The sequence below is a fragment of the Salmo salar genome, chromosome ssa14 (assembly GCF_905237065.1).
Source record: "Salmo salar chromosome ssa14, Ssal_v3.1, whole genome shotgun sequence".
NCBI lineage: Eukaryota > Metazoa > Chordata > Actinopteri > Salmoniformes > Salmonidae > Salmo > Salmo salar.
This window is the reverse complement of record NC_059455.1, coordinates 27,127,409-27,140,565: the sequence shown is the minus strand read 5'-3', so window position 1 is coordinate 27,140,565 and position 13,157 is coordinate 27,127,409. Positions and strand designations below refer to the sequence as shown.

The window sequence follows — 13,157 nt, the reverse complement described above, 5'->3', positions numbered from 1 at the left end:
TATCAGGCATGTATGACATAGCATTCATTACAGTTTGTCAGATCATTATGTGGATAGAGAGAGTGCTTTCCAGAGCAAGGTAAGTTTTGCAGTTAGTACCTTGGATTGTCAGTGAAAGGCATGCGGTGGAGGGGGGAGAAGTTATCTGGGATACATGGTTCTGCTCCGGGATGGGACGGATTCAGAGGGAATCGTTGGTTAGGTCCCATCAGCCCGTTTATCATTGGCATCCGTGGAAACATGGCATTCCCTGTATGGAAAAACAAATTATTATATCAATGCATTACTTTGGACAAACCATGCTCACGTGACAAGCAACCTCACCTGAGACCTGAATACTTGCATTGGCTCTCAGAGCTAATGCCTAGGCTTTATCTCAGTGGGCTGTCTTGTGGGTCACTGAAGACCCAGCTGGTCACATAGGTCTGATAAAATATTCAGATAAGAGCGAAAGACTGCCAGTAACTGCTACAGGATCAATATAGGTATCATACCTGCATGAGGGTGTGTCAGGCTGGCTCCAGGTGGGCCGTGGGGGTGAGGCAGCTGTGGTGGATGGCTGGGGCTCAGGACGGCAGTGAACAGGTCCTCCACGTCCTTCCCCTCCAGCTCTATGGGGGGCACCAACAGAGACAACACAGTTAAAACTGATAGAGACTGATAATACTAATGTTCCGTTATGTTTAACCCTGGTTCTCTGAAGGACGGGAACGGACAGAGTGATTACAAAAATAGTGATTACTAATAACCAACCTGGTATTTTGTAGAGTTTGCTGAGAATCGATTCTAAAACCAGAAGAAAAATAGATTATTTACCTCAGTAAATGGATACTCAGTGATCAGAGCTATACCAAGAAGTGAAGAGTCTATGTAGGTTCTGAAAAACAGATGTCAGCACAAGACCTGGTGTTGACCACCAGGCCCCTTACTGACCGTCAGCCATCTCCAGACCGTCAGCCATCTCCAGCTCTGGACTGAGGATCCCGTCCAGATGTTCATCTGGGAGCGTACGGAGTGGCCTCCGGCCGGACTGAGACTGCACTGGGGAGCTGTCTGTCATGGGCCCAATGTCCAGACCAGCTAGGAAACACACACAGACATATACAAAACACACATTGAATAACACACGTGTTAGCAAAGATACACACTAACAACTATGCATGGTAGACGGACTTCAAAGCTTACTGCAATCAATCTGTGATTATTCTCTATATAATGTAGATTAAAACATGTATCCTTCAGCAATTTTAATTAGAACTTTATCTCGCTAATAAACTTTGAATCTCGTTTGAATAAAATAAGGGGAATATCTGCATTGTGTGGAAATTAAATAAAGATGATAACGGTACTAGCTTAGCAGGATTACTCATAAAGGCTATCCTTTGAGATGAATCTCTGAATCTCAACACAATCTCTACTATCCTCTCAAAACACATGACAACTATCCATCCATCTATCTATCTATCAACATCAGGACGACTGCTGCAAACTGAAATACCAATACTTTTTATTTAATCAAATAAATACTGGGTGGATCTAAGTATTTACTGAGAAAGAACAAAGGAAGCATATTGGCCTCAGTGGAGATGCTAAGCCATTTTCCACCAATCACAGAGCAGGGAGGAGAGAGACTGAGACCTTCGGTGTCATCACTATATTGAAGGCCACTCACCAAGGCCTCTCATTCTCTCCAAATCGTTTGCCTCTAAATTGTTCATGTTCTGAGTTTGAATAGAGAGCCCGTCCTTGACCGATTGTTTCAGTGAGAATCTGAATCACTCTGACGTTTCTAAAGTCGGCTTGCCCTGAATGTCACAAACTGAACCAAAAACCAAACAAAGGATGGGGACACCTTTTATATGTGAGAGACTATTGTTGACCACATGAGAGCATGCATGTAAAGATTAGCACAAAGAAGCACTCTCACACCCCAATGTGCAGACGCATACACTCACACGTCCTCACTTCCTAGACTTGAGCGATGAAGTCAACCTAATTAAAAAGCTTGCCACAGACATGGTAAATTAATGCGAATGTATTATTGCTACTAATGCCATGGAGCCCTTACCAAAAGGAGGAGGTGAGGTGTCAACCTGGAAATGGAAAAAATCAACACCTACGAAAACAGAACCCAAATCAAGACACAAGATGAGTGAATAAAACAGAGCGGAGACAGAGCAAGGAAACCAAACTGGAAAGAAACGCACAAAACACACCTGAAACAACGTCAAATAAAATAATGATGAAAAGTATGTGACAAGAGAAAGTGACATTTTGAAAACACAGACAGCAAGACATCCCAGGCTGGCAGTAAACTCCTCCCACTATGACAGCCTCAGAGATCAGTGACATACCAGAGTCACCTGTCTGTTTCCCCAGCATTCCCAGGAGATCTGCATCCGCGTTGAGAACCTCAGACAGATCCACTAGAGGTTCTTCAGAGGGCTCTGTGGATGAGAAGACAGACAGTCAGGAACCACAGCATGGATCAATGGACAAGAGTGCGTGTGTGTGTGTGTGAGCGTGCGAGGATGTGTGTGTGTGAGTGTCTGTGTCTCTATGTGTATCTGTGTAGTACATACGAGGTCCTGGTGGTCTGGTGGGTCTGGACGTGCCCGAGGTCACACTGAGGAGGGGGTCCGAGGAGGGGTCCAGGAAGCTGGTGGTGGGTTGCTTCCTGTCCCTCTGGGGCCCGGCTCCGGCCCTTGCTTGGCCCTCCTCCATTAGGCCAGACTCCACCGCCTGCTGCCTGCTCTGCTTGCTCTTATCCAGCAGGTCCTTACCGAAGAAAGCCTCCTAGACAACACAACACGGGTCAATTCTCCATAGACCCACCATACTTCAGGATAACTGTCAACCTTTGATATCTCCCACCTTTTATCAAGAGGCACAGAAACATGATCCATCCCTTCTGTTTTTATTTCTTCTTTTTTTATATGCTATGCAGAACAAAGTTGACAAGGAGACGCATTGAGGCAAACACTTCTGCTGCTTTTGCCACTAGTCGTGTCAGTGGACTCTCTCTCTCTCTACCAGTGTAGATGGATCCACGTCGCTATCTCCCCATCAGCAATGTCTTATCTCTCCAGCGGATGGACACATGACTGCTGCAGCCAAACCACTGTGCTGGGACATTAAAAGCCTAGCTTACCATTTAAATAATTAATCCAATGTGCTCCTCTGTGTTGGGTGTCGGGACCCTTTAGGTTTTACTTGGTCTCTGGGCCTGGCCCTCCTGCTGTGGAGTACAGACCAGCAGTGACAGATGCCCATGGCTTAATGCACCTCCTCACATCTCATCTGTTTCGGGCCAACACAAGGTGACATAGAGCTCAGGGTTTGAGACGAGAGAGGAAGGGAGGGAGAGAGATAAATAGAGAGTGAGGGAGAGAGAGATAGAGGAACTCACGGAGCCCCCAACGCCTTCCCTCCCCAACCACCCCCACTCCCCAACAAATGGCACTTACCTTTCCTACTAGCACTGACTTCGCTGATTAATACTTGAGGGGAAATGTCCTTGATACGTTTGTGATATGTTGTCGTCTTAAGACGAATGCACTAATTGTAAGTCACTCTGGATAAGACTGTCTGCTAAATAACAAAACATTTATGTAGACGTAATACATCGATTCCCAACCCAAACCGAGGTCATTTGGAGAGGAAGAGTGTGGAGGATGTAAAGCTATCCACTCAGGGTAGCGCCTGTAGGCATTCTCTCCTACTTTAAGAAAGCACAAAGATGGGCTGCCGTCTCCAATGGTTCATCTTTAAGTTGTTGCCAGGCAGTATGCCGCGTATTATCTGTATTCTCAGGCCTCCCATTGGGTGAGATAACTACTTTTTATGTAAATGCAACATGACGTTCCAGGCTGTCAGGGTGCTACTGCATCTATGAATGGTTGCCTCGATTTTTAAATACAGAAAATGGGTGACATTTGGATTGGCAGCTTATTCAGACAATTATTTATCTGCATATGGAGGATCCTAAGATGTTTTTTGCAGCAAGACAGCCTCTACTCCAAACACTTTTCCTACCAAATTGCTGTGTTGCCTGATTGTAACGTTATAATTATGCCAGGAAATCATGGCTGCACATATTCCCTCAGTTCTAAAAACAACAAGACATCTTCCAAATCACATAAACCCTGAGACAAATGTCAGAGTCATAATGTAGATGTGGGACTGACCTGCAGGTAGGTGGGAAAGGCCTCCTCTAGCTTGGTTTTCTTCTTCCTGTAGCGTTTCTTGATCTTCTCTGGGGCCTCCAGCCCAGGGGGAGTCTCATCCAAAGGGGTGTCAGGCAGCACCTCTCCCCAGCCTGCAGTAGGGGCAGAACATTTGGTTCAGAATCTTGTCCTTAAAAATATAGAATCTGTTTATTAGGTTTATGTATTCTACAAGAAAACAAAAATCACTAGCACCAATGATTAAAACAGGAGTCATTTTCCGCTTTGTACAGCAGAGGTAGAAATAGGATATTCAGGCAAAAGCAATTGAAGATGCATTGGACTTGGGTAGATGAGCTGTGTGAGAACTGACCCTCCTCCTTTCCTGTGGGGGGTTCAGAAACAGAGCCAGAGGAATCCTTCCTGCTCAGGGATCGTTTGGCCTTGCCTGGGCCCTGACCTGGACGGCTCCGCTGGCGCACCATGAAGCCACCGATGCCTGAGAAAGAGATATTCAACAATGAACCAACACAACTAACAATCACTCCATACTCTCCAACTGTTCAGTGAAAAGCTTAAACAAATTGGGGGAGATACGATTGATGGTTCCTAGCAAGTAAAAAAAATCTAAATTGTCATAGGGAACTTTAATTAGAATGCTAGGGAGGACAACAAACACGTGGCTCTTTTTCTTGGTGTTTTAATAAAGCACGGCTCAATGCTTTTCACTAGATAGGGAAACATCTAATCCAGACTACAGAAAATACCATTTATAACCCCCGGAATGAGCCCTCTTTCTTTCTTTGCAACTAAAGGCCTTGTCTTGTCATCCCTGAGCTTGGCTAGCCGTGCGGCACGTACAGCACCATTTCACGCTCCAGAGGAGCTGTCTCCTCCAATCAGGTGCCCTACCCGGCCGGTACGGCTTCCTCTTCCTCTTCTTGCTGTCGTCAACCCCCTTGGACTTGTCTTCTGCTGGCTCTCGCTCCGGGCTCGAGTCAGACTTCCCCTCGCAGTCCAGAGAGAGGTCTGTCTCTGCGAGTGAGTGAATGAGTGAGAGGTGATGAGCAGACAGACAAGGGGCAGTACCCAGCAGTCTGAAGACTGGACCAACAGACCCCCCCCTGGCCCCAAGCAACAGCACCCAGGGTCAATTCAATTTCAACTCCAGTCATCTTCAAGAGATTAACCTAATTGAACTTCTGGATTTTTCCATTTTGGGAATTTACCTCATAATTAAGTGCACCCCCAACTCTACCCCACCACCTATTTGTCTGCTGTCAAGAGTCATGTGAATTTGAGAATGTGAAGGACTATTGCCATTTCAGAGGAAAGGTGCTTGTTAATCCAGGACTAGTGTTAATCTGTGTACAGGAAACTGGTCCATGGTGTTTTCTGACAAGCTTGTTGTATTTAAAGTCAGGCACCTCTGGTTACATTCAAGACAATCAATGACAATGTCTAAACTGCATATGTTTTGTAAAAGTGCCTTATTTATTGTTTTGTTTTTGCTGTATTCTGAGCTGGGGGTAAGATCCATGAAACTATTGTGAAAGAAAATCAATAAAGTCAGGCACCTCTGTGGTCCTCCATGTCCTCGTCCCGGGAGTGTTCTGACAGCAGGTCCAGGGGGGCCTGCAGCACTGCTACACTATTCTGGTTGATGATCTTCAGCTTCAGCTTGGGCTTGGGTTTCCTACGCCGTGACGCAGGGGCCGACAGGCTCTGCAGCTGACACCGGCCCGACTCTGTCAGACACACGCCGTCCTGAGTGTACGTCCTCGCCAAGTCTGAAAGACACAAGCACACACACACACACACGGTTATGGTAATGTATGATTGCCCAAGATGAACTGGAATGAAGGAATGTACTGGATTGTCCAAGTTAATTGAAAGTAGTTTTCAAGATATGTAACCTTTGCATCATATGATGCTGTGTTTGCATCATACAGGGATGATTTCTGTATTTTGAAAGTTACATATCTTGAAAACTTGATTGCTGACAAACAAAATATGTTGGGTCTATGTCAACAACGGACTAATGAAACAAATACCAAAAGATCGTTTTTGGGTGGAGTTTTCCTTTAAGTTGAAGAGTTAAAAGGCCACTCTGAGATGAAGATATCTCTCAATCGTCAAGAAATATCTAGAATAAATACCTAAAAATACAAAAGGCAGACAGACGTATGTTCTTCTTACCCATTTCTTTAGCCTTTGTGACAACTTGCGTCATAACTGCCGGCTCAATGGAGTCTCTGGCCTTGGACACTAGTGCTGTTGATGCAGTGAAGATGCACACAAAAGCCAATGATTAATTGGCTGCAGCCTGCAAGGCTCAGATACAGTAGCAAGGTATCAGAAGGCTATACTGTAGGTAGTAGTCCTTACCCGTGGAGGACTTGTGGACACGGCACATGGTGCAGTCAAAGCTGCTGTCTGCTGCTTTCTCCACGTCCTCTTCCGAATGGAGACCCTGGCAGGAACCATGGATCCATCTATGGGAGAGGAAGAAGAGGGAGAAGAGGTTGTGGTTACGACAGAGGGACAACGGGGTTGGGGTTAAGGGTACCATAAAGGGGCAGGGGGAGTAGTGGGTTGGGGTTAAGGGTACCATAAAGGGGCAGGAAGGGAAGGGGGTTGGGGTTAAGGGTACCATAAAGGGGCAGGAGGTAGAAGGGGTTGGGGTTAAGGGTACCATAAAGAGGCAGGAAGGGAAGGGGGTTGGGGTTAAGGGTACCATAAAGGGGCAGGGGTAGAAGGGGGTTGGGATTAAGGGTACCATAAAGGGGCAGGAAGGGAAGGGGGTTGGGGTTAAGGGTACCATAAAGGGGCAGGAGGGAAGGGGGTTGGGGTTAAGGGTACCATAAAGAGGCAGGGGTAGAAGGGGGTTGGGGTTAAGGGTACCATAAAGGGGCAGGAAGGGAAGGGGTTGGGGTTAAGGGTACCATAAAGGGGCAGGAAGGGAAGGGGTTGGGGTTAAGGGTACCATAAAGGGGCAGGGGAGGAAGGGGGTTGGGATTAAGGGTACCATAAAGGGGCAGGAAGGGAAGGGGGTTGGGGTTAAGGGTACCATAAAGGGGCAGGAAGGAAGGGGTTGGGGTTAAGGGTACCATAAAGGGGCAGGGGTAGAAGGGGGTTGGGGTTAAGGGTACCATAAAGGGGCAGGGAAGAAGGGGGTTGGGGTTAAGGGTACCATAAAGGGGCAGGAGGGAAGGGGGTTGGGGTTAAGGGTACCATAAAGGGGCAGGAAGGGAAGGGGGTTGGGGTTAAGGGTACCATAAAGGGGCAGGGGTAGAAGGGGGTTGGGGTTAAGGGTACCATAAAGGGGCAGGAAGGGAAGGGGGTTGGGGTTAAGGGTACCATAAAGGGGCAGGGGTAGAAGGGGGTTGGGGTTAAGGGTACCATAAAGGGGCAGGAAGGAGAAGGGGTTGGGGTTAAGGGTACCATAAAGGGGCAGGAAGAGAAGGGGGTTGGGGTTAAGGGTACCATAAAGAGGCAGGAAGGGAAGGGGGTTGGGGTTAAGGGTACCATAAAGGGGCAGGGGTAGAAGGGGGGTTGGGGTTAAGGGTACCATAAAGAGGCAGGGATAGAAGGGGGTTGGGGTTAAGGGTACCATAAAGGGGCAGGAAGGGAAGGGGTTGGGGTTAAGGGTACCATAAAGGGGCAGGAAGGAGAAGGGGGTTGGGGTTAAGGGTACCATAAAGGGGCAGGGGAGGAAGGGGGTTGGGGTTAAGGGTACCATAAAGGGGCAGGAGAGGAAGTGGGTTGGGGTTAAGGGTACCATAAAGGGGCAGGGAGTGAAGGGGGTTGGGGCTAAGGGTACCATAAAGGGGCAGGGGAGGAAGGGGGTTGGGGTTAAGGGTACCATAAAGGGGCAGGGGAGGAAGTGGGTTGGGGTTAAGGGTACCATAAAGGGGCAGGAAGGGAAGTGGGTTGGGGTTAAGGGTACCATAAAGGGGCAGGGGAGGAAGGGGGTTGGGGTTAAGGGTACCATAAAGGGGCAGGGGAAGAAGGGGTTGGGGTTAAGGGTACCATAAAGGGGCAGGGGAGAAGGGGGTTGGGGTTAAGGGTACCATAAAGGGGCAGGGGAGGAAGGGGTTGGGGTTAAGGGTACCATAAAGGGGCAGGAAGGAAGTGGGTTGGGGTTAAGGGTACCATAAAGGGGCAGGGGTAGAAGGGGGTTGGGATTAAGGGTACCATAAAGGGGCAGGGGTAGAAGGGGGTTGGGATTAAGGGTACCATAAAGGGGCAGGAAGGGAAGGGGGTTGGGGTTAAGGGTACCATAAAGGGGCAGGGGTAGAAGGGGGTTGGGGTTAAGGGTACCATAAAGGGGCAGGGGAGGAAGGGGTTGGGGTTAAGGGTACCATAAAGGGGCAGGGGGAGTAGTGGGTTGGGGTTAAGGGTACCATAAAGGGGCAGGGGAGGAAGGGGGTTGGGGTTAAGGGTACCATAAAGGGGCAGGGGAGGAAGGGGGTTGGGGTTAAGGGTACCATAAAGGGGCAGGGGTAGAAGGGGGTTGGGGTTAAGGGTACCATAAAGGGGCAGGGGTAGAAGGGGGTTGGGGTTAAGGGTACCATAAAGGGGCAGGGGAGGAAGGGGGTTGGGGTTAAGGGTACCATAAAGGGGCTGTAAGTCTCTGATGTGACAGACTGCACTACACATGAAATGGTGGGTAACATGTAAACAATAATATAATAATAATAATAAAAAAGACATTTGGCTGGTAGGGGAGGAGCAGGGGGCCCACCTGTCGCATTGGCGGCACTGCACCACAATCTCGCCCTCGCTGTAGTCCTGGAGACAGAAGGGGCACGTTGCCAGGCTGGCACAGGGGGCGCACTGGGTGTAATTATTCTGCCACTCACACCTCCGGCCTGGCGAGGTGGCACCACACTGGGTACAGGACACACACCTGCAGGAGGGCACAGGAGAGGGAGTGAGGACAGGTGTCAATGAAGAGCTGAGTAGTACATTCAGGTGGTGGTACACTAAGTACAGGGCATTGAGAAATAACTCAATCATTCATGGAGAAAAGGGAAAGGTTTTTCTGTGTGAGGGGATGGCAAATAATCAAGTTTTGTTACTGGTACTTTGACTTTTCACTTACATCTACAAATATTGATGTTATAATATATAGGGAATAGGGGGCCATTTGGGACATAGCCATGTTATAATAATAGGAAGAGGTGGAGGGGATGCACAGATGAGGCAGCAGGGAGATACACACCATTTGCACTTCCAGCTGTCCTTGGGAACATTCTGCAGCGGAGGGTCCAGGCAGTAGGTGTGGTAGCTGATGTCACAGTCGTCACACAGCAGCAGACGGCCCGGGTCGGTGGCTTGGCCGCACGCTTCACACACCGTACACTCCAGACAGCGCCAGCCTTTATTCAACACCACCTTGGTGATCTGGGATGAGGAGAGGACAGGATCAGATGTGTTGTGTGAGAATATTGGCAAAAGTCCACATTGCGTGCGCTTGTCTCAGTAAAACAGTCCTATAGTAATGGACATTGATATATCGCTGTCCAGCTGAGCTACACAGTAATTGGCAGCATTAAGATAGAAGGATAGAAGCAACTTGAGCCGAGCGTCATCTGATTACAGAGTTAACATGGCCCGTTTAATCCAGTTGACACTCACACACACTGAATCAGTCATATCCAGGTTCAAATCTAGGCTACACAATTCAAAGGATTTGAAATCAGTAGACGATTAACCCTGAGCACAATCATAACTGGAGTTCCTATGTTTCCTGTTCTGATGTAGTATCAATCTTCAGGAAGACCTCAGAGTGGTTCTGCCACTGTAAGGGATGGGGGCCTTACCTTGATGCCAACACAAAATGGGTGGTAGCACTGCCCACACTGGGCACAGGCCAGGAGACGACCCTCAGCACCCAGACCAAAACTTCCACACACCACACACATGTCCTGAGAGGGAAACAAATGGAGTTTACATACAACAATAGAGATTCAAAGTTTCACTGTACTAGGGTAAGAGGAAATAATTGAATACTTGTTAAAGGTACAGTGAATGTATAAATTGTGTACGAATACACATGCCCACCTGTTTCAATGTGAAACTGTCGTTGCTGGAGAATATGACCACAGTGTTATGCATGGCATTCTCCTCTTCTTCCTTTACCTGGTATGGTGATTCCATGGAGGTCACCTGCATGTTATGAAGCATGATGCACACATTCACAGTCAGTATGGATTGAGGAGGATTGTGTCCCTGTATGAGAAAAATGATCCTCTGATTTCTTACCAATAATACAGGGGTATAGCCTACATCTCCATAGGGCTTAATTACAGGGCATGTCCTAACATTTGTCTCACATCACGTGAAGATGACAGCATCACAAGACAATGCCAAGATATAACTATTGATTAGCATTAGACTGTGACCTAATGCTGTGTCAATACCCTTGGCTATTGAGTAACATGCCCACTGGGAGGACTGTGTTTTTATGTTGCAGTCTTTACAGCTAGAAAATAATCTGGTCTGTTTACAATACACACCAGGGAACCTAGGACACTAATAGATAAGGGGTAAATAAAACAGTGCTTTGCCTACCAATTCATTGTAATGGATTAGTGTCAACTAAAGTGATCAGGTTGGTTGGTGTTGGTGACATAGCCTACCCCCGGGTTGACTGTGGGACTGGCTCCGTTCTTCCCCCTGGCTCGGCCCCGCCCTCCTCTGCCTGACAGCCCCGCCCCTCTGGGTCGCCTCCTCCCAGGGAAGCCTGACCCTCGACCCTGCAGACAGAGAGAAACACACACACACACCTCAGTACTCCTTCTCAACTAACACACACACACACACACAAAGAGAAAACACACACACACACACACACACACACACACACACACACACACACACACACACACACACACACACACACACACACACACACAGACACAGAGCACACACACAGAGCACACGGAGAGAAACGCATACAATTGCACAGGTCGCGCTCAGTCTCACACAGAAACACACACGCGCGCGCGCGCGTCCTGGCTTGCTAGACCTGAGCGATGAAGTCAGCTTAATTAAAAAGTCTGCCATAGAGAACCTTTCCTGCAGCCCACTGTGGAGCTGTGAGGCTGCTGGCATCTAGTGAGATAAGACTGTAAAACAGGAAGAACAGCTCGGTCTACTTCCACAGAGGTAATGACATTTCCCCTCCAGTGTTGTTTGCTTGGACGGTAGGTAGTAGAACGTTGCTAGTGCAAGCAAAGCCTACGCACAGATAAGAAATTGTTTGTTTTGCAAAAGTCCAAACCTAAAAAAATATTAGAATCGCACTTCATTCAAGCTACAAACCATAAATTGATGCAGGGGAGAAGAAAATGTATTCAACTAGGACGACTCTACATTCTAGAACTGTTCAGAGCATAGGCTGTCCAGTGGTGACAACACAAAACCCATTTCATCAAATAAGCCCTGTTGACGTTCTGATCTTTCTCAGACCCCTCTCTCTCTCCTGCAACATTCTGTGAGGCAGCCTTTCTAACACAAAAGAGTCCAGGCTCTCTGTCCAGGCTGTCGACAGAGGGCCTCTAATGTTATTCTGGCCATTTCAGCTCCATTATGCTGTCAACACATTTCCGGTGCTGGTGGCTGGTTGGGCCTAATCACGACTGTCAAACTGGGGTCTACTTTCCATGAATCTCCCCCCACCACCCAAATCTCTCCCCCGATCCCCCATTTAGCTCCAGACCAGTCCCTCCCTGCCCCCCATCCATCTGACGTCCTGATTGACACACAGTATGGTGCCATTTAACCTGCCCTGGACCCCTGCTAAGACCCAGCAATTACCACCTCACTTAGAGCCAGAGCTTGTGACGCTAATGTCACCATGGCGACAGATTGCAGTATCTATTTTGGCAGGCCCACACAGCCCACTTAATAAAATCCCCATCTCCACCCTGTCCCAAACTTACAAATGTATGAATCAAACAAAACAACAAACAAACTAAGAAACAAACACAGATTAAACCTTCCGCCTTAGGCTGCAAACGTAGGCCAAGCTATAGCACCGTGCTTTGGGTTAATGTTACATGTACAAAGCCTAGCAAGGAATTGTCTCCGGCGGATAAAAGTGAGGTATTTTGCCATTAAGGTGGAGGTGTATTAAGCTACTATAGGTTCACATCCACCATTCCCCTATTAGCCTCTCACTGTGAATTCACCAGTCTCTTCTCCTCTGGTGAAGCATTGATAGGTGAATGATGGATGATTAATGACGAAAGTTCATCATTAAGATAGTGACATCAATCATCACTCTGCCAGTGCCCTTCACAAAGCCTAAGCGGTAAACAGGGGGCTGCTGTGGCATGGCCCTGTGGTGGTTCTGGTGGTCTCCAGAGAGAAAGCCATGGTTCTTTACCACTCGGATGCTCCACCCGGGGCTACCGCAGCCGGAGGAGAGCTGCCTGGTATTTGAGACGTCCCACCCCTCTGGCTGGTCTGGGGACCAGGAGGGAGAGCTCACACTGCTATGGGGGCTCCCATGCCATGCGCCCTAAGGTAAAGGTAGGGGGGGTCGGGTTGGGGGTGAGAGAGTGGGAGAGGGAAGGAAGGAGGAGGGCGACAAAATGCAGCAACTTAAAAACCAAGCCAGCGATGGTGTAAACATAAGAGGCAGTGATGTTAAAGATGCAGTGAGTTTAAAAAAAGGCTAGTGGCTGAAGAAGCTTGCTGGGACAATTCAACACACCCCAAATAAAAGTAGAGTTAATGATTCGGGGTGTAAAACCAGGATGATATGATGCACATGATGCTTTATATATTGAAGCCAATCCTAGAGATCTCTCATGCATATAAGTTGAGGCATGTTTGGAGGGAGACATTCAGACAGCATTTGCATGGGTTAAGCAGAAGTGTGTTAGTCGGCACAGCAACCTTGAGTTCACACAGCAGAGCAGCATTCGCCAAGGTAACAGCACCGTGCAACAGCAGCAGGAGGAGGAGCAAGAGACC

The 13,157-nt window shown here is 48.1% G+C and overlaps 1 protein-coding gene across 6 annotated transcripts in view; it reads right to left on the bottom strand.

Annotated features, from left to right (window-relative positions):
* LOC106569192 (histone-lysine N-methyltransferase 2C) overlaps window positions 1-13,157 on the bottom strand; it is a 138,321-nt gene that overhangs the window by 33,110 nt on the left and 92,054 nt on the right. For 3 of the 6 annotated variants that reach the window (XM_014140291.2, XM_014140292.2, XM_014140290.2), the window contains exons 14-32: window positions 12,565-12,699; window positions 10,814-10,930; window positions 10,236-10,340; window positions 9,995-10,099; window positions 9,394-9,575; window positions 8,914-9,078; window positions 6,555-6,661; window positions 6,366-6,440; window positions 5,744-5,956; window positions 5,079-5,201; window positions 4,540-4,665; window positions 4,188-4,318; window positions 2,583-2,796; window positions 2,355-2,447; window positions 2,069-2,116; window positions 934-1,080; window positions 754-786; window positions 495-611; window positions 100-250 (exon numbers count right to left, since the gene is read on the bottom strand). In XM_014140291.2, coding sequence (XP_013995766.2) covers window positions 100-250; window positions 495-611; window positions 754-786; window positions 934-1,080; window positions 2,069-2,116; window positions 2,355-2,447; window positions 2,583-2,796; window positions 4,188-4,318; window positions 4,540-4,665; window positions 5,079-5,201; window positions 5,744-5,956; window positions 6,366-6,440; window positions 6,555-6,661; window positions 8,914-9,078; window positions 9,394-9,575; window positions 9,995-10,099; window positions 10,236-10,340; window positions 10,814-10,930; window positions 12,565-12,699 — 2,387 coding nt within the window. The remainder of the gene's footprint in view (window positions 1-99; window positions 251-494; window positions 612-753; window positions 787-933; window positions 1,081-2,068; window positions 2,117-2,354; window positions 2,448-2,582; window positions 2,797-4,187; window positions 4,319-4,539; window positions 4,666-5,078; window positions 5,202-5,743; window positions 5,957-6,365; window positions 6,441-6,554; window positions 6,662-8,913; window positions 9,079-9,393; window positions 9,576-9,994; window positions 10,100-10,235; window positions 10,341-10,813; window positions 10,931-12,564; window positions 12,700-13,157) is intronic. The other 3 variants (XM_045694148.1, XM_014140295.2, XM_014140297.2) reach the window with 3 other exon arrangements.